This window comes from Lupinus angustifolius, chromosome LG06 (assembly GCF_001865875.1).
Source record: "Lupinus angustifolius cultivar Tanjil chromosome LG06, LupAngTanjil_v1.0, whole genome shotgun sequence".
Lineage (NCBI taxonomy): Eukaryota > Viridiplantae > Streptophyta > Magnoliopsida > Fabales > Fabaceae > Lupinus > Lupinus angustifolius.
Window position 1 is genome coordinate 13687901 of NC_032014.1, and position 21753 is coordinate 13709653.

At 32.2% G+C, this 21753-nt stretch overlaps 2 protein-coding genes across 2 annotated transcripts; one reads left to right on the forward strand and one right to left on the reverse strand.

Moving 5' to 3' along the window:
- On the forward strand, positions 2755–8920 carry LOC109349992 (legumain). The gene is made up of 9 exons (XM_019591087.1): positions 2755–3064; positions 3532–3696; positions 5443–5599; positions 5938–6023; positions 6109–6308; positions 7038–7086; positions 7168–7377; positions 7814–8020; positions 8525–8920. Exons 1-9 carry the CDS (start codon positions 2855–2857, stop codon positions 8705–8707), a joined length of 1467 nt encoding a protein of 488 aa, XP_019446632.1. The 5' UTR covers positions 2755–2854; the 3' UTR covers positions 8708–8920.
- On the reverse strand, positions 9531–12294 carry LOC109349993 (thioredoxin domain-containing protein PLP3B-like). Its single transcript, XM_019591089.1, has 8 exons — positions 12037–12294; positions 11179–11253; positions 11036–11083; positions 10786–10928; positions 10612–10684; positions 10408–10469; positions 9991–10088; positions 9531–9920 (listed from the first exon to the last, which is right to left on the reverse strand). The coding sequence occupies exons 1-8, from the start codon at positions 12118–12120 to the stop codon at positions 9817–9819; spliced, it is 687 nt and encodes a 228-aa protein (XP_019446634.1). The 5' UTR covers positions 12121–12294; the 3' UTR covers positions 9531–9816.

A 21753-nucleotide genomic window follows, 5' to 3' on the forward strand; every position in this document is an offset into this window, starting at 1 on the left:
GCAAGCACAAGCTAAACGGATTGGACGGTCCGTTTTGCCATCTCTAGTGATGGTTGTGAATCTTGAAATGATGGACACCCAAGAGACATGGAGTTGTAGTTATCCTTGAAGTGGTCTTGGGTGAACATGTCATAGGGGAATCTATTTCTTGATTCCAATCCATTTCTAGTATTTATTATTTTTATAAAAAATAATATTACTTTTAGTCCAAGGTAAATTAGGAATTTTAAATTTTAGGTATGTAAATTATATTTTATAATTTTCTTTTTAAGTGGTAAAACATTTTTCTTCTCCATTTATCTCACATCCTTCTTATATGAAGTCTTTTGTTTAGGATATTGATAGATAGTGAATGACAATTGTGAATATGTGGTTGACATCCAAAAGTAATGGAGTTGTAATTATCCATAAAATAGAGTCTTATGTTAACACAGAGGAATCCATTTCTAGTATTTATTATTTTTATAAAAAATAATATAATATTACTTTTAGTCCAAGTAAATTAGGAGTTTTAATTTTGGTCACTTAAATTGTATTTTTTAATTCTAGCCATGTAAATTAGGATATTGATAGATAGTGAATGATGATTGTGAATATGTGATTGACACCCAAAAGTAATGGAGTTGTAGTTATGTGTAAAATAGTCTTATGTTAACATAGGGGAATTCATTTCTTAATTCTAATCCATTTCTAGTATTTAGTATTTTTATAAAAACATAATATTAATTTTAGTCCAAGTAAATTAGGAGTTTTAATTTTCGCCACTTAAATTATATATATATTTTTAATTCTAGCCTTGTAGCCATGTAAATTAGGAGATTGATAGATAGTGAATGATGATTGTGAATATCTGATTGACACCCAAAAATAATGGAGTTGTAATTATCTGTAAAATAGTCTTATGTTAACGTAGGGAATCCATTTCTTAATTCTAATCCATTTCTAGTATTTAGTATTTTTATAAAAAAATAATATTACTTTTAGTCCAAGTAAATTAAGAGTTTTAATTTTCGCCACTTATATTATATATATTTTTAATTCTAGCCTTGTAGCCATGTAAATTAGGATATTGATAGATAGTGAATGATGATTGTGAATATGTGATTGACACCCAAAAGTAATAAAGTTGTGATTATTTGTAAAATAGTCATGTTAACACAGGGGAATCTATTTCTAGTATTTATTATTTTTATAAAAAATAATATTAATTTTAGTTCAAGTAAATGGAGAGTTTTAATTTTCGCCACTTAAATTATATTTTTTTAATTCTAGCCCTGTAGCCATGTGTGTTGATGTAATGACAACGATTTCACCTCTATTATATCAAATTACCATGTCCCATCCAAACTTGGCATCAAAGAAAGCTAGGGACTAAATGCAAGAATAAAACTAGAGAGTTGAAATTCATAAGGTAGTGACAAAATTGCATTTAAATCTATTATTTTTATGAAAAGCCAGCTATATGATCCGTACAATTAATTTTTAATTGTAAGATATGAAATGTGTGCGGTCATATTCACATCATTGAAAACGACTCTCTTTTCCTTCCTTAAAAAAGTTTGCATAAAAAATGATTTATATTGTTCATATAATATTTTTATGGTTTATTCGGAATAATTTAAGTTTTTACACTTTTAACCATTACCAAATTGCCAATTTTCAGTTTTTATAATATAATTATTTAAAGTTTACAATAATAATGGGAAATTTTAAAAAGTATATTAAAAACACTTTTAGAGAAGTCAAAATAGAAGATATGCACATGAAAGTAAACATTTAAGATTTTAAAAATTTAACATTTGTTTTCCTACGTACATTTATTAATTTTAATTTTCTCTTAAGAAGAAATTTTAATTAAACTCTAATATTAACATTGATCTAATATAATAACATTCAAAAGGTTAATAATTCATTGTTGGGAAGATACTAAATTTTTTTTTATTAAAGTGAAGTACAATAAATACTCAACCCACAAAAATACAAATAGATTTACAGATTGATCATAATAGCACCCTACTGCAAAATGCAGCTCAGAATGAAATGCATACCCATATTACAGGAAGGGCAAAATGCAGTGAAAAACATAGATTGTGACAGATTGAAATCCTTGTTCATATTTTTGTTTTTCCCCCCTTTTCTATTACAACAGAAGACATTAAAGTATTATAAAAAGGGAAAACAAAAAATACACAGCACGATGTTGACATGAAAAAGAAGAAAATACTGTAAAGTAAGAACATCATTGGTCTAATAAACTTTCAACTTTTTTTGATACTATTCAATGTATTTACTTATCTTGTAGATAAGAAATTAATTTATTTAGGTGAATGATTTCTCCTTCCAATAAATATTATTTTCAAAAGTTAATCGAACTCTTGACATTTTAATCATCCTAAAATCTAACAAAGTCTTATTCCTATACAACCAACAACTAATAAACTTTCAATTTGAAAAGCTAAACAAAGGAGTGATTTAAGTGAATATATTTCGGCAGAAAATAGAAGAAAAATCACATAAGCTTACGTTATTGCACTCCATAACACGCATTCATTCACCATTCCTTGCACTGAACTCAAGGACCCCACAATATGAAGCGTGTCACCTTTTAATTTTGCATGGCATATTGTCTTTAACCACCTAATATTCTTATTAATATGCCATTTCACCACCTCTTTTCTTTGCCTCCATCTACCTCAATATTTTGTTGTTGTTGATAAGCTACTAACACAATATTTATAATATCATCATATAATATCATCATATATTTTCATATATAAATACATATACATATACCCTTCTCTTCCTATATAGTTATAGGGAATAAGTGAGTGACAAGTTGCGAGTTTTGTCTACCATGGCAGATATTTGGTATACTTTACTATCATGGTCATGGAAGTTGTTTTTTATGTTAAGCTTGCACAGTGCAACAGGGATAAAGCTGAATCGGTGGGACTCAGTGATTCAATTGCCGACTGAATCGGTTGATGCTGACACAGATGGAGTTGGAACTCGGTGGGCTGTTCTTGTTGCTGGTTCAAGCGGATATGGCAATTACAGGCATCAAGTGAGTTTAGTTTCTTCTTCCCTTACCTAATCTATTCTTGGGTTATGTATCATTTTATCGACAAATTTTAATATGTTAGTATTTATTATGGGTGAGACTCGTACCTCGACTTTCTTCATTCCAACCCTTCACTTTAACCATTGGATCTCTCATAATTCCATTTTTTATTTTTTAAATTTTGTTATGGGTGAGACACGAACTCATAACCTTCTTTACTTCATTCCTTAAACCTTATCCATTAGATCACCTTATGACTCCCTATTATTTTTTGTTGGTAGAAGTAGTTTCTCCGAGGTCCCTAAAGGAAGCAAATTCTTAGTTTTGAGATGACATCTTAGCCTTATTTATTTTTATGAAATGAACTAATCAATCTTATATTTTATGAGTTTATAGTGAGTTTCTCTAATTTGTTGATGGTTATTAATATATGTGTTTTTGATGTGATGAATAATTATGTGCATATATAGGCAGATGTGTGCCATGCATATCAATTGCTTATAAAAGGTGGGCTAAAAGAAGAGAACATAGTGGTATTTATGTATGATGACATAGCTATGAATGAGATGAATCCAAGACTTGGAGTCATCATCAACCATCCACATGGACCAGATGTATATGCTGGTGTCCCTAAGGTAATTAATTCAACTTTATTCTTTGCCTCATAATTAAGCTAAGAAATTAAGTATCACAAGTGGGATATAGGTTTATATGCAACTAATTGATTAATAAACCTACCTAACACAAAGGCTTTTTTGGCTTCACTTTCAAGTCTTTTTGTATTAATTGAATGTGTCATGCTATTTTTTAATACAAAACTTTAGTAAGGTCTTCCACTTTTGTCCTTTTTTCCCTGAAAAAAAAAGGTTTCTCTCATTTCTCAAAGGTAGACAGGCCTAAGCGTTGGCTTATACATATAATTAATTAATGCCCGCAAGATGCATGAAATTTGCACTTTGGTCCTTTTCTTTTAGAAAGAAAAAGAGTAAATTCTTAAATAGGTGGCTAAATCCTACCCAATCTTATTAGCATATTACTTAAAAAATAAATAAAGATCTTACTATTAAGTACCTAAGCCCTTTGATTGAGGGGGAAAGGTAAGTTTGTATTAAATTGCAAATCTAAGCTTATTGACTAAGGAAAAAGACTGTAATATGCATTGATAATATGTAGATTTATATACAATCAATACATTATTCAACATTTATTTGTCTATTACTTTTATTTAAAAGTCAATAATCATTTAAATAAATGATGTGTAATACAATAACATATAAAAACTCTTAGACTATTAACTATTAAGTATATTTTTTTTTCTCTAAAAAAAAATGTAAGTTTGTATTGGGTTTCTATTCCCTTATCCTAAGAGCCAGCTTTACACATTTTCCTAATCCCATATAAAATAAATATTCAATAATATAAATTAATGCATTGTTTTGGTTGCTGAAAATTCATCACGGACTAAGAATCATTGCTATCATTATCACAAATAAATTATTCTAAATAGTACTGAAAACAACAATTAAACAATCATAAAATGACTAATATAAGTGGCAAGTCCCTGGAGCATCTACTTATTTGATTCTTTTTTGTGGACAGTTTTGTTGATACACCAATAAGCAATAATACTTTTTAAAAATATATATATTTACCTTTTGCAACTTTTGAGGCTTATGGTAGAATTAGAGGGAACGTGTCTCCTTTAGGATGAACACATATCCTCTCTCCCAAAAACAAAAACTATCCTATCCCCATATTTATATCCAATCAAATTTTAATAGCCAATATAAAAATATTATATTTTTATTTTTAGGATTTTTCTTTTTATTTCAGTGATATTTTTTAATTGGACAAGACAATAAAGGAAGTCAAGAATATGGCATGTGATGTCTATTTCTTTTCACGTTTCAATCATAAATTCTTAGTGGAGCACTTAGACTTTAATATTTGATTTTGATTATTTAGAGGAAAACATTGTTGAAATGCAATTATTGGCTTTTTGAAACGCATTAGTAAGGGGAGACTTCCAGAAAAACAGAATATCATGTTTGCGTTCTTTGTTGAATGTTGATTCTATATCATTTTTTGTGACCAATAATTCATAGGATATATAATATTATGCATTACTGTAAATATCTATGTAGTCAGTACATTATCTATGCTGACTAAACATGAATGCTAAATAGTGGCAGAGTATAAAACTCATGCATTGTCGATGCATACATTTTTCCCCCTCCTGATTCATAACCTTATTCCATGGTCCAAATTGAATGGTTATAGTCACAAAAATAAAAAGGGTTTGTAACAAGTGTTACTTGTTCTAAGAGAAATGTTCCATTGATAAACTAGTCCAATTTATGACATTTGTGGGATGTGCGTAGGATTACACTGGTGAGAATGTGACAACTGAGAACTTATATGGTGTTATTCTTGGGGACAAGAATAAAGTCAAGGGTGGAAGTGGAAAAGTAATCAACAGCAAACCTGAGGATAGGATATTCATATATTACTCTGATCATGGTGGTCCTGGAGTTCTTGGTGAGTTAAGCATGTTTTGGTAATTTTCTTTAATATCGTGGCCAAATTCGAAGTTTCTATGGTTTATGGCCAAATTGAAGATTTCACTATTTCAATTTGTTATGTACAAAACTCAACTCACAAACAAAGTCTTAGTTGGAGACATGTAACTAGTCCCAATGATTAAGTAGTTGTTAGTTATGATTAGTTAGACTTAAGCTTGATTAAACATAAGAGATAACAAAATGTAGAATCATAATTAACCAATATATATAAGAGATAGCTAAGTGTAGAATCATATTTAGATTAATTCATTCAGTGGAAATAAAAAACCTTGTCTCATTTTTTTATGATTGTAGGGATGCCAAACATGCCATACCTTTATGCTATGGATTTTATTGAAGTTTTGAAGAAGAAGCATGCATCTGGAGGTTACAAGGAGATGGTAAACATTGTAATTTTTTTATTAATGGAAATCAAAAGATACAATTTCATGGTATAACTAATGATGTTATCCTATGGTTGTGTAGGTTATATATGTGGAAGCTTGTGAAAGTGGGAGTGTTTTTGAGGGTATAATGCCTAAGAATCTGAATGTTTATGTAACAACTGCATCTAATGCACAAGAGAGTAGTTGGGGAACTTACTGTCCTGGAATGGAACCTTCTCCACCCTCAGAGTACATTACCTGCCTTGGGGATTTGTACAGTGTTGCTTGGATGGAAGATAGGTATTTATTTATCTTTTCTATTTAAAATTATAGGACTCTTCTATGTTCTTTCATGTTTAACCCATGTGCTACTAAGGAGGCGTTGGTTTAGTGATGTAAGGCCCCACTGCATCCTCAGGCCAAAGAGTCAAATGTTTGATTTCTCATATTGATACTTGTTGGGAGAGGCGATCATACATCTTACCTATAAGGTGAGGAATGCCCTTGGTTATACCAACAACAAAAATGTTTAACCAATGTACAATGTGCAATATTTTAATCCAAGCTAAATAAACAATAGTTTTTTGAACAACCTTTCTTGATAATGTCCAAAGTTGCAAAGTTGTTTTGCTGAAAAGTCAACAATTTTTACTTGATTAATGGATTATAGAATTGGTTACATAATAGTCCAAGGTACATATACTATTCCTTAATGTTGTATTTGGAATGTGACTGTTTTCTTTCTTTTAGTTGTAGTGTACCTTATCTCTGATCATGCTTCCCTCGTTCTGTCCCTTCACATGGGATAGTGCAAAGAGAAAAAGTTAAAAAAATTTTTAAACTATATATAGGTATCTCATAGGGTTTTAAATTGCAGTCCATAACCTTAATCGAGTCGGTAATATTATGCATGACTTGATAGTCTCTGCATCAATGGCAATTGTTGCAATTGCAGTAACCATGACTGCTATTTAAAACTTCAGTTGCTTATGTTGTCATCCTGAACTCTAACACTTCAATTTTCTGCAGTGAGACTCACAATCTGAGAAAGGAAACGGTAAAGCAACAATATCAGTCGGTAAGATAATTTTATGGAACAATGTTGTGTTCGATATTTGGAGAAGCAAATAGAAACAAGCAATGTTTTTTTCTCGTGTAGGTAAAGTTGCGTACATCAAATTTTAACAACTATGCGTCTGGCTCTCATGTAATGGAATATGGTGATACCCACATTACAGCAGAAAAGCTATATTTATACCAAGGTTTTGATCCTGCAACCGTGAACTTTCCTCCAAACAATGATAGGCTAGAAGCACAAATGGAAGTGGTTAACCAAAGAGATGCAGAGATTTTCTTCATGTGGCAAATGGTATTTCATTTTTCCTCCAGTCATCATCTTACCCCCTTAATATATTTCTTTATACATGTTCTCATTTTCAAGAAAAACTCCTTTGCCCAAATGCTTTAAAAATTGAGAAAAAATGTATGAGTGCTCCGTGTAAGTCGTAAGAGTTTTATACGCTGTCACTGTATCATCTATCATTCATATTTAACCACCATTGATTGTTCAAAAAAAGTAATGCAAATAAATGGTGTATAAATGTTTACACTAACTGTGCTTATATATTAAAGATTTAAAGTATTAAACTCTTAATAATTTGGTAATACATAATTGGATGATTGTACAAATAGTGCATCTTTTCTTTGCTAGAACATTCCTATATCTTTATTCACAATGTGACAATACTATAAAAGTCTTTGCTACTTGTAGTAACTTCTATAAAACTGGTTTTGTATTCTTGCAGTATAAGAGATCAGACAATCAACAAGAAAAGAAGACAGACATCCTCAAACAGATTACTGAGACAGTGAAACACAGGAATCATTTAGATGGCAGTGTGGAATTGATTGGAGTTTTACTGTTTGGACCAGGAAAAAGTTCTTCAGTTCTGGAATCCATAAGGGTTCCTGGTTTGCCACTTGTTGATGATTGGGCATGCTTAAAATCAATGGTAAACAGAAAATGACTGAGTTCTCTTGTTCTTTTAATGTTCATTGATAGTAAATTTACTTCAAACACTATAATCTCATGTCACAAATTGTTTTTTTCTGACACTAACTTTCTTTTATCACTTCTTCTACATAGGGATTGATCATTCCTTAGGACTCACACCTATATGGCGGGGTAATGAGGAATTGGTCCAATCCCTGTCCAAGAATTAGATTAGATTAATGCACATATTGAACTAAAAAGATTATTAAAATTTTAGCCTTTGTTTTTGCTTTCATAATTTAGGGTGAGTAAAGATAATAGTAAGATTATTTGTCTTATAAAGATAATGGTAAAGTTGTTTGCTTTGCAATGCAGTCGAAAGTAATTGCTGTATAATGTGATGGATGTACCATATCACAATATTGTGACTGTAATTTTAAGACAATAACAAAATAAACCAAAGAGCACTCTAGTTGATCTTGTTACTATTAACTGGTAACTGGTATTGTACTTGGAATTTCAGGTCAGGGTGTTTGAAACTCACTGTGGGTCACTGACTCAGTATGGCATGAAACATATGCGTGCATTTGCTAACATTTGCAACAATGGCATTTCTAAGGCTTCCATGGAAGAGGCTTGTATGGCAGCCTGTGATGGCTATGATGCAGGACTATTACATCCATCAAACAAAGGTTATAGTGCTTGATCTTGGGTTAATACTATATAAGGTCTTAATAGATGATGTAGTTCTTTTCAATTATATTCTCCCTAATGGGTTCTGTGTGTCAAATATTAAACTAGCTAAATAGCCTAAATGCAAAATGTACTGGTTGTTTGCAAGTATATGTAGGCCCTAGCCAAAAATATTGTAAAATTGTAGATTTTATAATACATATTAAAAGTGAGTTGGATCCGTTGTGCATGTTATTTGTAGTTTTTAGTTATTACTGGGTAAGGCAATTTGGCCAGAACCAAAATCTTCATATACTAATTACTATTATATAACACTTTAACTTCCAAAAACCAAAATATATGGCGCAAACCAAGCATTTTTTTTTAATTTTTTTTAAGATTATCTGCTGTGGAAGCCATTCTTTTAGGCTTACTCAAGAACCCTTCTCTCTCCTTAACGTAATCGTCTTAAGTTGAAATTTTATATAAGTAAATGAAAAAGGTGATCCACATACTAGTGTATTAGTATATAAAAAATCCTTGCAATTGAGTTAATCAATGAAAGATTGTGATATATAAAATATCGCCTTGCATTTGCAAGAAATTCATCCCACGCCTCTAACCTCTTTATCACATTAAAACCACTGAAATACACTTAAATGCAATGTTCTAAATTGAAACAGACTGCAACAATTTCAAAGCTTCTTTCACCAAAACAGATTTTTATGTTGGAATGACCAAAATCCACATCATACAACGGCAGCAATTGAGACCAAAACCAGAACTTAAAACTACGTTCTAATGTGATAATGATTTATATCACAGTGCATGAGAGTGGACAGTAGTACAAACCAAAAGAAAAAGAAAAGAAATATGTTTAAGAAAGCTATATCAAATTCTTTCATTACAAATGTAGTGCTAACTTGTAACACCCATAAGAGAAATGTATGCAATTTCCTAGTTGGAGTGAGAGCATAGATAACATGATAATAGTAGTTTTATGATGGTCATGGATTGAATCTCCCTCCCCTAAGGAAACAAACATAGAAACATTACAATGATTCCACAAACCAGAAGTTGAAAAAAGATATGAGTGAGATAAACTATAGATACTTCTTTTATGATGCCACCAGGTGATTACTTTTAATCAGAATCACTATCAGCAAGTGCGGAGGATCTAACACTTCTACGAGTACTTTCTTCATATCCACCTTCATCATCCTCATCTTTCTTCTTGTCAATTATCCCTGTCAAAAAAACAGTTAGGAAATTTTCGAGTCACCGAGGCATGTAAAAGACATAAAAAGAGCACATTACCTTTCTTTAACAGTAGAGCCTCGAGTGTTCTTGTGCTAAAATCGTCTTTCGCTCCCAGATCTTGAAATCCAACAAACCTATCTACTGCAACTCCTTGTCTGAAAAAGATACACCTTAGCCAAATATTGATATAACAAATCGATTTTTATGCTTATGAAGTATATACACTCTATCAGTTTGGTACAGTGACAACAGCTTTTTATTTCATCCCGCTAATAACATCTACCACCATCAAAATTGAACCAATAGCCATTTTTTGTTTTTAAGAAACACACTGAGGATAAAGATAGTTTTTTTATTCTAAACTTAACTCTCATCATTTTTTAACATGTAACAGAAATACAAATATGCTTCTGGAATATTGAATGCACTCAATGAACCAAGAGCAAAAGGTATGGTAACAGATTTAGATCTCACCGAAACAGTATGACACAAGGCAAAGTCTTGACTGCCAATTTTGCAACAAAGAATGGTGCATTCTGCAATTCATTTTCAAAAGTTAACTTGCTCAATTTCTTTACCAAGTCAAAGTAATGTGTTCAATATTACAGTTGCACTGGATCAACCCTGAGCAACACTAAATCATCCTTATTTCCAAATAATAGAATTGTTCATGCTAACCTCTGCATCGAGCTTGATGAACTTCGTATCAACATGCTTTGATGAAAGGGACTTTAAATGCTTATCCATTATCCTGGAAACATTTGTTGATACACGAGGAAGATACAATTTGCATTTCAGAGAAAGAGATGGGGATTTTAACACGAAGACACACAATAATAAATCAAAACATACTTGCAGCGATAGAACTCATTATGGTAAAAATGACATATCACTTTTTCACTTCCAGTGACTTCACCTAAGAAATCCCCCTCAGTTACCTCCCTGTATTCCCCATGACCTTTCTTCTTCCATGCCTCCCGTTTCTCTGCTTCTTTCTATGAAATTCAAATACAGTCACGAGAGGCAATGTACTTCACAAGTAAAAACAAAATTCAGAATATCATTTATGCATTTTGGTACAGATGGAGCATAAAATTGACACCTTAAGAGCTGCAATCCTATCTGCATGCAGTTTTTCCAACTCTGGATCCTGACAACACAATTTTTTAGACCATATAACTATAGCGGGAAATACACATATACATATTCCATAATTGACGAGGTTGAGAAGTTTAAAAAGCATACATCCATTAACTCATCAAGGTCAACTTCCTCATTTACGGAAGTTGATGACTGTGCCTTCTCTTGATCAAGCAATTCCTGCAGGGATCATGTGCAGGCCACATTACATCAGTATGTTAGAGAAAACAGTGACAAAGTTCAGGAATTGTTCAAATGACTTTCAAGAATACATAGAAATATTATCGAAGCAGTACTTCAAAAGTTGTCGCTGAAATATACGGTACTCAACTACAATATTGGACGCATCTTAGATAGAGTGAGAATGGATGATAAGGAAAATAAGAAAAAGGTTATTTTAACGAAAGAGTGCATAGTAAGAGCTTAAGCAAAATTGTAGGTTAAAAGTTTTGAATCAGGCAATTCCTTGTGAGAACTAGCTCAATTTGGTTTTACACCAAATTAAAGCACATCCAAGTGTACAACTAGAATCTAAGTAATCAAAGAACATTACAATATGATGCATTGTAACACGTTCCTTAAATTCATATTCATAAACAGGTGACTATGAAATCATGCAAACTAACTTAATTTATCATAATAGCTAATCGAGGCATGTCTTGGCGCAACAATAAGGTTGTTTGTCTCATGACCAGGAGTCATGAATTCAAACCTGGAAACAACCTCGAGGATAAGGTTGTGGATATCTAACCTCCCGGACCCCATTAGTTGGAGCCTCATACACTATGTCGCCATTGTTTATCATAATAAGTAACATAAAATTTCATCAAATAAAAAACGGTTCTCTTGAAAAAATGGTAAAACAATGATTAATAAAAAGCAATATTGAGAATGATAAAGCTAAAATAATTCAAATAATAAGAATGAAATTTTTTAAAAATGATAAAATGGTGAAAAGTGTACCTTCTGATAATTACGAGCAGCAGCGGCAATTACATTCCCAAAAGCCAGATTGGAGAGGGTAGACTTCACTGCGTCTGTATCCATTTCTCTCTATAAAAATTAATGAAAAGTTTAATTTTTAATAAATCAAACAAGATGCAAACTAAGATTCCTCCCACAATTAGATCTGGGTGATTGGGAAACTTTAAAACTTCAAAACTTCCTATGCGGTGAAACGAAACGCCGTCGTTTGCGTGCGTTTGCGAGTGAGCGATCTTCAAGGTGCTAAAACAGTAAAAAGATATATGCTGCGAGTGTGCATTCCGTTACGTACTTTAATCTACAGGCCCAAGAGTATTTAAAGCCCAAACGTCATGCATTTGGGTTGGCTTTTATTAGAGGGGTTCAGTTCCACCTCTTTTTCTATCAACTAGTGTATTTATTTCGGATCGGATCTTATATCCTAAAAGTATGTCACTTCATGTGTTATTTATTATGATTGGTTAAAAAATTATTTAAGTTAAAAGTTTAATAATTAAATGTTTTCTAACTAGTTACAAGTTATGACACATAAAATGATTACATTTTCCTCGACTTTGCACAACATAAATTATAAATAGATGTGTGTGTAAAGTTTTTTTATACATAGTTACTATATTATTCATCATTTATTTATATTATTTTTTAAGAGTCAATAACGATTAAAATAAATGATAGATAATTGACTAACAATATATAAAACTCTTATATTTTTTTTCCTCTTATAACTATGGAACGTAACTTTTTGTTTCTGGGCAAAAAAAGAAGGTTATATGACAAAATGAATTTCAGAAAGGATATAGTATAGATAAAATTGTAATAAAAAAATCTTTTTCAATAAGATAAGCTGCTTTGAAGGTGAATATGAAAGTATTAGGAGTTATGCTACTCAATTAAGAAATGTTGTTTTATGATTATTGAACAATTGAGAGTTACATCTCATACAATGTATTCACTTCAGTTTTCATTTACGTTAACCAAAGGTATTTTTCATACTAATCTCTGAGTCATGAATAGCATCCTTACAATACTCCATACACGGGCCAAAGATTCCCTCCATGTTTTCCCCTTAAGCTAGGGTAGTCCTATGAAGTCCACAGCACAACTCAATCCTAGTGGAACCCATATGTTTTATTTCTCCTTGCTTGTAAGATGGGGAGAAGTTAAAGAGAATTAATTTATTTCTCCTCTTTGGTTTGACAATAGAGAGAAAAGATTGCAGTAAGATTCATGTGTTTTTATTTCTCCTCGACAGAAAATGAAGAGAGATGATGATTCATCTCCTCTCTAATACTAGTCAGATATATTGACATATGACAACATAATATTTTAAGAGTTCAAACTTTTATTTATTTTTAATTAAAAAATTATAAAAGCTTAAAAATATTATATTCTACCTTACATTCCAATACTAGAGGTGTATAGCATTGGAGATGAATCATATTTGAGGGAAAAGAAGGTCGAGAGATATCTTTCTATTCTTTTTTTTCTTAGAAAACCAAACAATATAAAAATCTATTTTATTTTTCATTTCTCTCTCTCTTTTTACTTACTTTCTCACAAATTTCTATTTTCTTACTTTCTTCTGTTATGTACAACCAAATGAAATGTTAAGATGCAGAAAAGAAAAGTTTGAAATGGTGAATGGAATGAACCAAATTTGTGAAGAGAATAAAATATCACCTCATACTAAGAGATAATTTATCTCTTCCAGCTAGTAAGAATATGACATGTATATTATTTTATTTAGTTTTATAAAAAATGATTAAATAAAATACATGTCATGATTTTAGTGGCTGTAAGGAGATAACTTATATCCTTATAGTATAAGATATTTTATTCTCATTAGGTGAATGAAGTTTGGGTTTGGGTTAATTGATTGGTCTTGATATTTTTAATTAATTATATGTACATATATTTTACTTGTATTGCCATGCTGTTAGTAATACTGACAAGTGGGTCTAGCAAAATGGGCTAACGAAATCAAAATGTAAGGTTTATTCTCAAAATTTACAGGTCGTGCAGACGAACCCAATGTCTTTGCATGTTTGCCATTCATATAGTCGAAGATCCATTGATGATTTACATCATCCAACTCACTCCTTATTGATCATTTTAAAGTTTGTAGCATGATTTTCTATATAAACCATAATTGTTATTTGCAATAACGTTCGTAATAAAAATGCATATAATATTTGCCAATAGGTATATCATATTCGTAACTTCTATTTTTTCCTTATGATATTGGAATTATCAGCTAGAAGTATTTGTCTTGGATAAAACTATGCTTCTGCAAGAATTTTTTCATCCAAAGCAATTCCTTGCACACTTCTATAATGGCAATAAACTCTCTACCTGGATTTGACAGAAATCTACTAACTGTACCAACAACATGTACAATATTTGGCCCTGTACACACTGTTGCGTACATCAAACTACCCACAACAGATGTATAAGGAACTCATTGGATATCTAATTTTTCAGCTTCATTTAAAGGATACTGTTTAACACTCAACTTAAAATGGGTAGCAAGAGGAGTGCTTATCACCTTAGCATTTTTAATCTGGAACTTCTGTAACACTCTCTTAATATAGTATTCTTGTGACAACCAACGTTTCTTTTCTTACCTATCTCGCGTGATTTTTATACCAAGAATTTGCTTAGCAACTCCAATGTTTTTCATGACAAATGACTTGCCTAATTGCTTCTTTAACATGTCAATCATGAAAATATTTTTCCCAACAATAAGCATGTCATCAACATACAATAACAAGATGATGAAATCACCATCAACAAACTTTCTAATGAAGACACAATGATAAGAAGTAGTCTTCTTGTAGTCTTGCTCACATATAACAGACTCAAACTTCTTGTACCATTGTCGTGGAGCCTACTTCAAACCATATAGGCTCTTTCTCAGCTTACACACATAGCCTTCTTTCCCTTCAATAAGAAAACCATCAAGTTGGTTCATATAAATCTCTTCCTTCAAACCACCATGAAGGAAAACAATTTTTACATTCATTTGCTCTACCTCCAAATCAAGAGTAGCAACCAAACTCAATACAATTCTAATGGATGACTTCTTCACCACGAGAGAAAAAATCTCACCTAAAATAATGCCCTTTCTATGCCTGAAACCTTTAACCACTAATCTGGCTTTATACCTTGGAGATGTAGAATTACTTTCTTGCTTCACCCTGTAAATCCACCTGTTTTCCAAAACCTTCTTCCCTTTTGGATATTTGACTAAATCAAAATCGTGATTATCATGCAAGGACTTCATTTCCTCTTGCATTGCATCCAACCCTTCTTCTTTTCTTCATTCCCTATGGCCTCATGATAATATTCAGGTTCTCCTTCATCAATCACAACAACATAGTCATCAGAAGGGTACCTGGTAGATGGTTTCCTCTGGCTATTAGACATGTGAAGTTGAATTTGAGATGGTTCAAGAGCATCACCAAGATTATTATCTTGTGACATCTCATGTTCATCTTCACCAATATCAATAGGAATATCTAACTCATCTACAAGTTGTTAATCACCAACATAATGATGTTGCTCACCATTTTGAATGTTATTCTCAATTGTATCTAAATCATGTATAGGCATCCAAAACGGATCAATATTAGACAATCTATTATTTTCTTTGGGTGTAGTCTTCTTCATCTTATCAATGTCTTTAATGGTTTGATCATCCATGAACATCACATCATGGCTTATAATAACTTTTTTCTCAATATGATCATACAACTTGGACCTTTCATCCTTTGGAACATGCGTAAATATCCTGCAACCGAAGACTTGTAAATGATCATACCTGACATTCATGCTGAACCAAATCTTGTATGGAATCTCAACATTCAAAGCAACTGTAGGACTAAGATAAATAACATGCACTACCGTGTACAAAGCCTCGCCCCAGAAATGTTTAGGTAATTTTGCTTCAGAAAGCATACACCTAACTCTTGAAAGTGCAAAGTGTCAAAGTGTAGTACTATTAGATTGCCTATGTTTCGATGAAGACAAGGATTTAGTGAAAGCTTGAAGATTACTCAACAAAACAACATGTCGTGGACTCAAGGGTTTCATATCTAGATTAGGTTCCTTACAAGAGTCATTTTTAGAGTCTTAGATGTGTGCCTTAGATATTGAGTCTAGGTTAGGTAAGCCTAGATGCAATTCTCACAAGCCTTAAAAATAATCAATTCATTTAGATGAGACATGCCATCTAGATTATTATATGTTCATGCATTAATCATACATGTTACTTGTGCATCTTAGGAATAATATATTGGTAAAACATGTATAGTTGATCAGCATAACATATAGGTAGTTTACCATTTAATCATTTAGCTGAAAAATGTGCCAATTAATCGATTAATGTGAATTCGGTTTTAACACATAACTGAAAACCTGAAAAAAGTTATTCTAAACAACCCGTTAATCGATTAAAAGGGCACTTAACCGATTAACTAGGTCTCAGAAAGGTTTTCTATATAAACTGTGTTTTTAGGTCATGCACCATACATCATATCATTCATTTTTAAAATTGCTAGTTGCATATTTTTCGTGCTTAATTGTGTCGTATAGGCAGAGTGAAAGGCATTGTGAGATAATATCATGTTTATGGTTTAATTGTCATCTAATTGCATGTGTTTAATGTGTTAAACATTGCTATCTTTTCTTGCATGATTCTTGCATTTCTTTAGGCGAATTTTAGGGTAGAAATTTTATGTTTCTGCATATTAATGAACTCATACATATTCATGTTAACTTGTGAGTTTTGTATAGAGTTTTTAGTTGAGTTTCAAATGTAATATTTTGAGCTACATTGTACTTTATAATACCTTGTTTTTGTACTGTTTCTGTAATAAGGGAAATTGTTTTTTGGTGTCTTACCACCTAAGAGATTCAGTGAGTCTTCACAAAGACTTAGAGGTCTTGAGTTTAGAACGTTTTCTTGGCTGAGGCTACATGGTGATTAGAAGAGTCAAACCAAGAAAGTGGGTTCTTGGATTCAAGAAGGGAACGTCTAAGTATTTGTATTGGAAGTTTGCATGTAACAATACATTCGTTTCAATATTAGTGAAGAAAATCTCCCGAGATCAGAAGGGGAGGTCTGGATGTAGTTTGCAAGTGGACTCGCAAACGAACCTGGACAAAAATCCTTGTTGCAGGCTTTTTCTATCCCTAATCTCTTTACGTTTCAAGTTGTATTATTGCCTAATATTAGCTGATATTTTGGATACTGTAATTTTGCTATATCTAGTTTAATTATGTTCAAATGTATTTGCTTTATCTGTTCTTGAATATCGGTGAGTGGTTGTGCCACAAGCCATTTCACAACTTGCTGTTTTCTGTGAGTTGATCGATTAAGACAGAGTGTTAATCGATTAACTAGAGCTTTTTCCAGACTAGGGCTTTAGTGCGAAAAGCGGTAATTGGTGCAGTTGCATGCTTCTAAAACTCAAAAACCTACTTAATTTTACAAATTTGATGACTATTAATCGATTAACCATGAGTTTTAATCGATTAAAATAAGTTCTCGTAGCCAACACTTTATTTTTCACGAAATTTAATCGATTAATGTCTCATCTTAATCGATTACCCGAGCTTATTTTTCTAGAAAACTAGAATTTTAACTATGATTAATCGATTAAGTACAACTTTTAATTGATTATCGACAACAAATAAAGTAGAAACAAAAACGTTTTTACCATTTTTTCAAATCCTCTCTGTCCCCTTTTCTCTCTAAATCTCAGAGGCAACAACACAATCTGAATTCTTAGCTTAAAAGGAGATTAAACCTCACCCTCTACCCACATTGCACTTTACTTCATCCCATTTCTTCTCAAATTTTTCAAGGAAACCCATTTTCCCCAATTCCAAACCCTAGGGTTAGGTACCACCCAAAATCCTTCCTCACCTTTCAATTCTCTTCGTTTTGCAATCACAATGGAAAGAGGTCATTCAAAAAGGATTAAGATAGCTGCTCAACGTGCACAAAGGACTTCTATTGATTCGTCTTCGAATTCGAGTGTGAGGCAGGACCGTGGAGACCCTTACTACCATCTCATACTGCAAGAGACTCGATTGTCAAAGTTTAAGGGCAGGAAACCAACTTATATGAGGTATGCTGATTTAACCTGGATGGCGGAACAAAATTTTGAATTTCCGCAAGGCATGCAAGCTCAAGGAGCTGACACTTTTTTGGAATTAAAGGGAAATATATACCCTGCTTTGATTAGAGAATTTTATGGCAACTTTAGATTTAAGGATGGCAAGTGTTGGTCTATGGTTTCTGGAAATTTATTTGAGCTGAGTGAGGAAATTTTCATGAATGTGGGAGGTTTGTCCACCAATGGTGCTAGCATTGGTAATTGTGACTGGGTCAAGAATTCATTCCATGCTGCTGAGGTTTACAAGTCATATTTGAGAGGTCCCCATCTGTATATCCAAGGAGAATTAACAAAATATGGATCATTATCTATGGAAAATAGGCTATTGCACTATCTGATAGCGTATATTTTGGTTCAGAGGAACACAATTCATACACAACCCACCGTGAATGATTTGAGGTTCATGTATGCGGTTAAGGAAAATGTTATCATTAATTGGACTGAGGAGATCCTTAAGGTAATGTATAGTGTGTCTACTTTGAAATCCAAGTTGTTACCCTATAATATATTCATTTCGAGGATTATCGATTATTTGCATATTGATGTGTCTGACACCATCATCATGGAGTTTTCTGATAAAGATCACCTGGTTAGTGAAAGTTTGATCCACAAGATGGGTATTTACAAGTGTGGGAATACTTGGCAATACCAAGAGGATTACACTATTGTGGATATAGACTTATTTGGAGATGGGGATCAGGCAGGAACAGATCAACATAATGCAGGAACTTAGGGGGAGTTGGTTGCATACTGATTACAAGAACCACCCTTTGGATTAGCTAAGTTGGATGCAATGGAACAAAGGCTGAATAATAGAATGGATTTACATTTTCAGTCTTTGAAGGATTCTTACCATACAGCTTTGGAACAATTTAAGGAACGTCAGGTCGCCTACATTGATAACCACTATCAATCTATAAGGAGCTTTGTTCAAAACACTGTTGAGGCACAAAAGGATAGGTTTTGTGCAGATTTTGAGAAGCTGAGAGTCATCATCCAGGGAGATAGTAGTCTGACAGTTCATGATGATAGAGACCTTCATCCGCATCCTTAGATTAGAAGACGTTAGACCATAGGTTGCCCTTGGTTTAGTTCTTCTATTGGATAATTTTAAGGATTTTGTTGCTTTGTACTCTTAAGACATATTTTCTCTTTGCTTTTAATGGGTTGTAATAGTTTTTATTTACTCTTGCTAAACTTTTATCACTTGATATGCATGACAATGAACTTTAATCGTTACTGGTTTTGTGTTTTATTGCTTATGTCATATGTGTATCTATGTTATATACAGTATGAATGTATGTTTAATGGTACTTAACCATGATTGGTTATCTGCATCTATTTTGTTTGATTGAGCCTGTTGTTTACATGCTATGATATTAATGCTTGATCATTCTATGCTTAACTAGTCTTTGTACAACCTTTCATGCCATTAAATTTGTTCATTTACTATATTCTGTCAATATAATTGATTAACATACACATTTAATCGATTAAGTGTTTGTCAACATGTGCATTTGTTCAATCTTCCTTCAACTGGTTAATTAATTGAATTATCAAAATTAATTGATTGATTACAGTTTTGATTTCATTACATAACTCTTCTTACTTTTGACTAGATTGATTCATTTATCTTTTTGATAATGTCAAAAGGGGGAGAAAGATTGCTTTATTGTTTGACGTGTGTTTGCAGGTTGTAAATAATATTCAGCTTTCGTTGTCTAGAGATGCACTTTAACTTTGAAATTTACAACCATGCATTCTATAATCATCATCAAGCTATGCATCAAAACAAGATTTAGTGTCGAGTTTGTCATCATCAAAAAAGGGGAGATTGAAAGTGCAAAGTGTCAAAGTGTAGCACTATTAGATTGCCTATGTTTTGATGAAGACAAGGATTTAGTGAAAGCTTAAAGATGACTCAACAAACCAACATGTCGTAGACTCAAGGGTTTCATATCTAGACTAGGTTCCTTACAAGAGTCATTTTTAGAGTCTTAGATGTGTGCCTTAGATATTGAGTCTAGGTTAGGTAAACCTAGATGCAATTCTCACAAGCCTTAAAAATAATCAATTCATTTAGATGAAACATGTCATTTAGATTATTATATGTTCATGCATTAATCATACATGTTACTTGTGCATCTTAGGCATAATATATTGGTAAAACATGTATAGTTGATAAGCATAACATATAGGTAGTTTACCATTTAATCATTTAGCTGAAAAATATGCTAGTTAATCGATTAAGGAATGTGTTAATCGATTAACGTGAATTCAGTTTTAACAGATAACTGAAAATCTGAAAACAATTATTCTCAACAGTCCATTAATCGATTAAAAGAGCACTTAATCGAATGATTGGGTATCAGAAAGGTTTTCTATATAAACTGTGTTTTTAGGTCATGTACCATACACCATATCATTCATTTTTAGAATTGCTAGTTGCATATTTTTCGTGCTTAATTGTGTCATAGAGGCAAAGTGAAAGGCATTGTGAGAAAATGAGAGACAGTATCATGTTTAGGGTTTAATTGTCATCTAATTGCATGTGTTTTATGTGTTAAACATTGCTATATTTTCTTGCGTGATTCTTGCATTTCTTTAGGGGAATTTTAGGGTAGAAATTCTATGTTTCTGCATATTAATGAACTCATACATATTCATGTTAACTTGTGAGTTATGTAAAGGGTTTTAGCTGAGTTTCGGTTGTAATATTTTGAGCTACATTGTGCTTTATAATACTATGTTTCTATTGTTTTTGTAATAAGGGAAGTTTTCTCTTGGCGTCTTACCACCTAAGAGATTCAGTGAGTCTTTACCAATACTTAGAGGTCTTGAGTTTAGAAAGTTTTCTTGGTTGGGACTATATCGTAAGAAAGGTTTTCTTAGGTGATTAGAAGAGTCAAACCAGGAAAGTGGGTTCTTGGATTCAAGAAGGGAGCGTCTAAGTATTTGTATCGGAAGTTTGCATGCAACAATACATTCGTTTCAATATTAGTGAAGAAAATCTCCCGATATCAAAAGAGGAGACCTGGATGTAGTTTGTAAATGGACCCGCAAATGAACCAGGATAAAATTCCTTGTTGCAGGCTTTTTTTTATCCTTAATCTCTTTACGTTTCAAGTTGTATTATTTCCTAATATTAGCTGATATTTTGGATACTGTAAATTTTCTATATCTAGTTTAATTCTGTTTAAATATATATGCTTTATCTGTTCTTGAATATCGGTGAGTGGCTGTGCCATAAGCCATTCTGCAAGTTGCTATTTTCTGTGAGTTAATCAATTAAGATAGAGTGTTAATCGATTAACTGAGACTTTTTTCAGAATAGGGCTTCAGTGCGAAAAGCGGTAATTGCTAACCGCGACACCTATTCAACCCCCTTTCTAGGTGTGTTCTGTCTACTGATACCTAACAACTGTTTCAACTGAAGTATTTTTCATCCTCTCCGCTAAGCCATTAAGCTGAGGAGTCTTAGGATGAGTCATTTCATGCCTAATACCTTACTGCT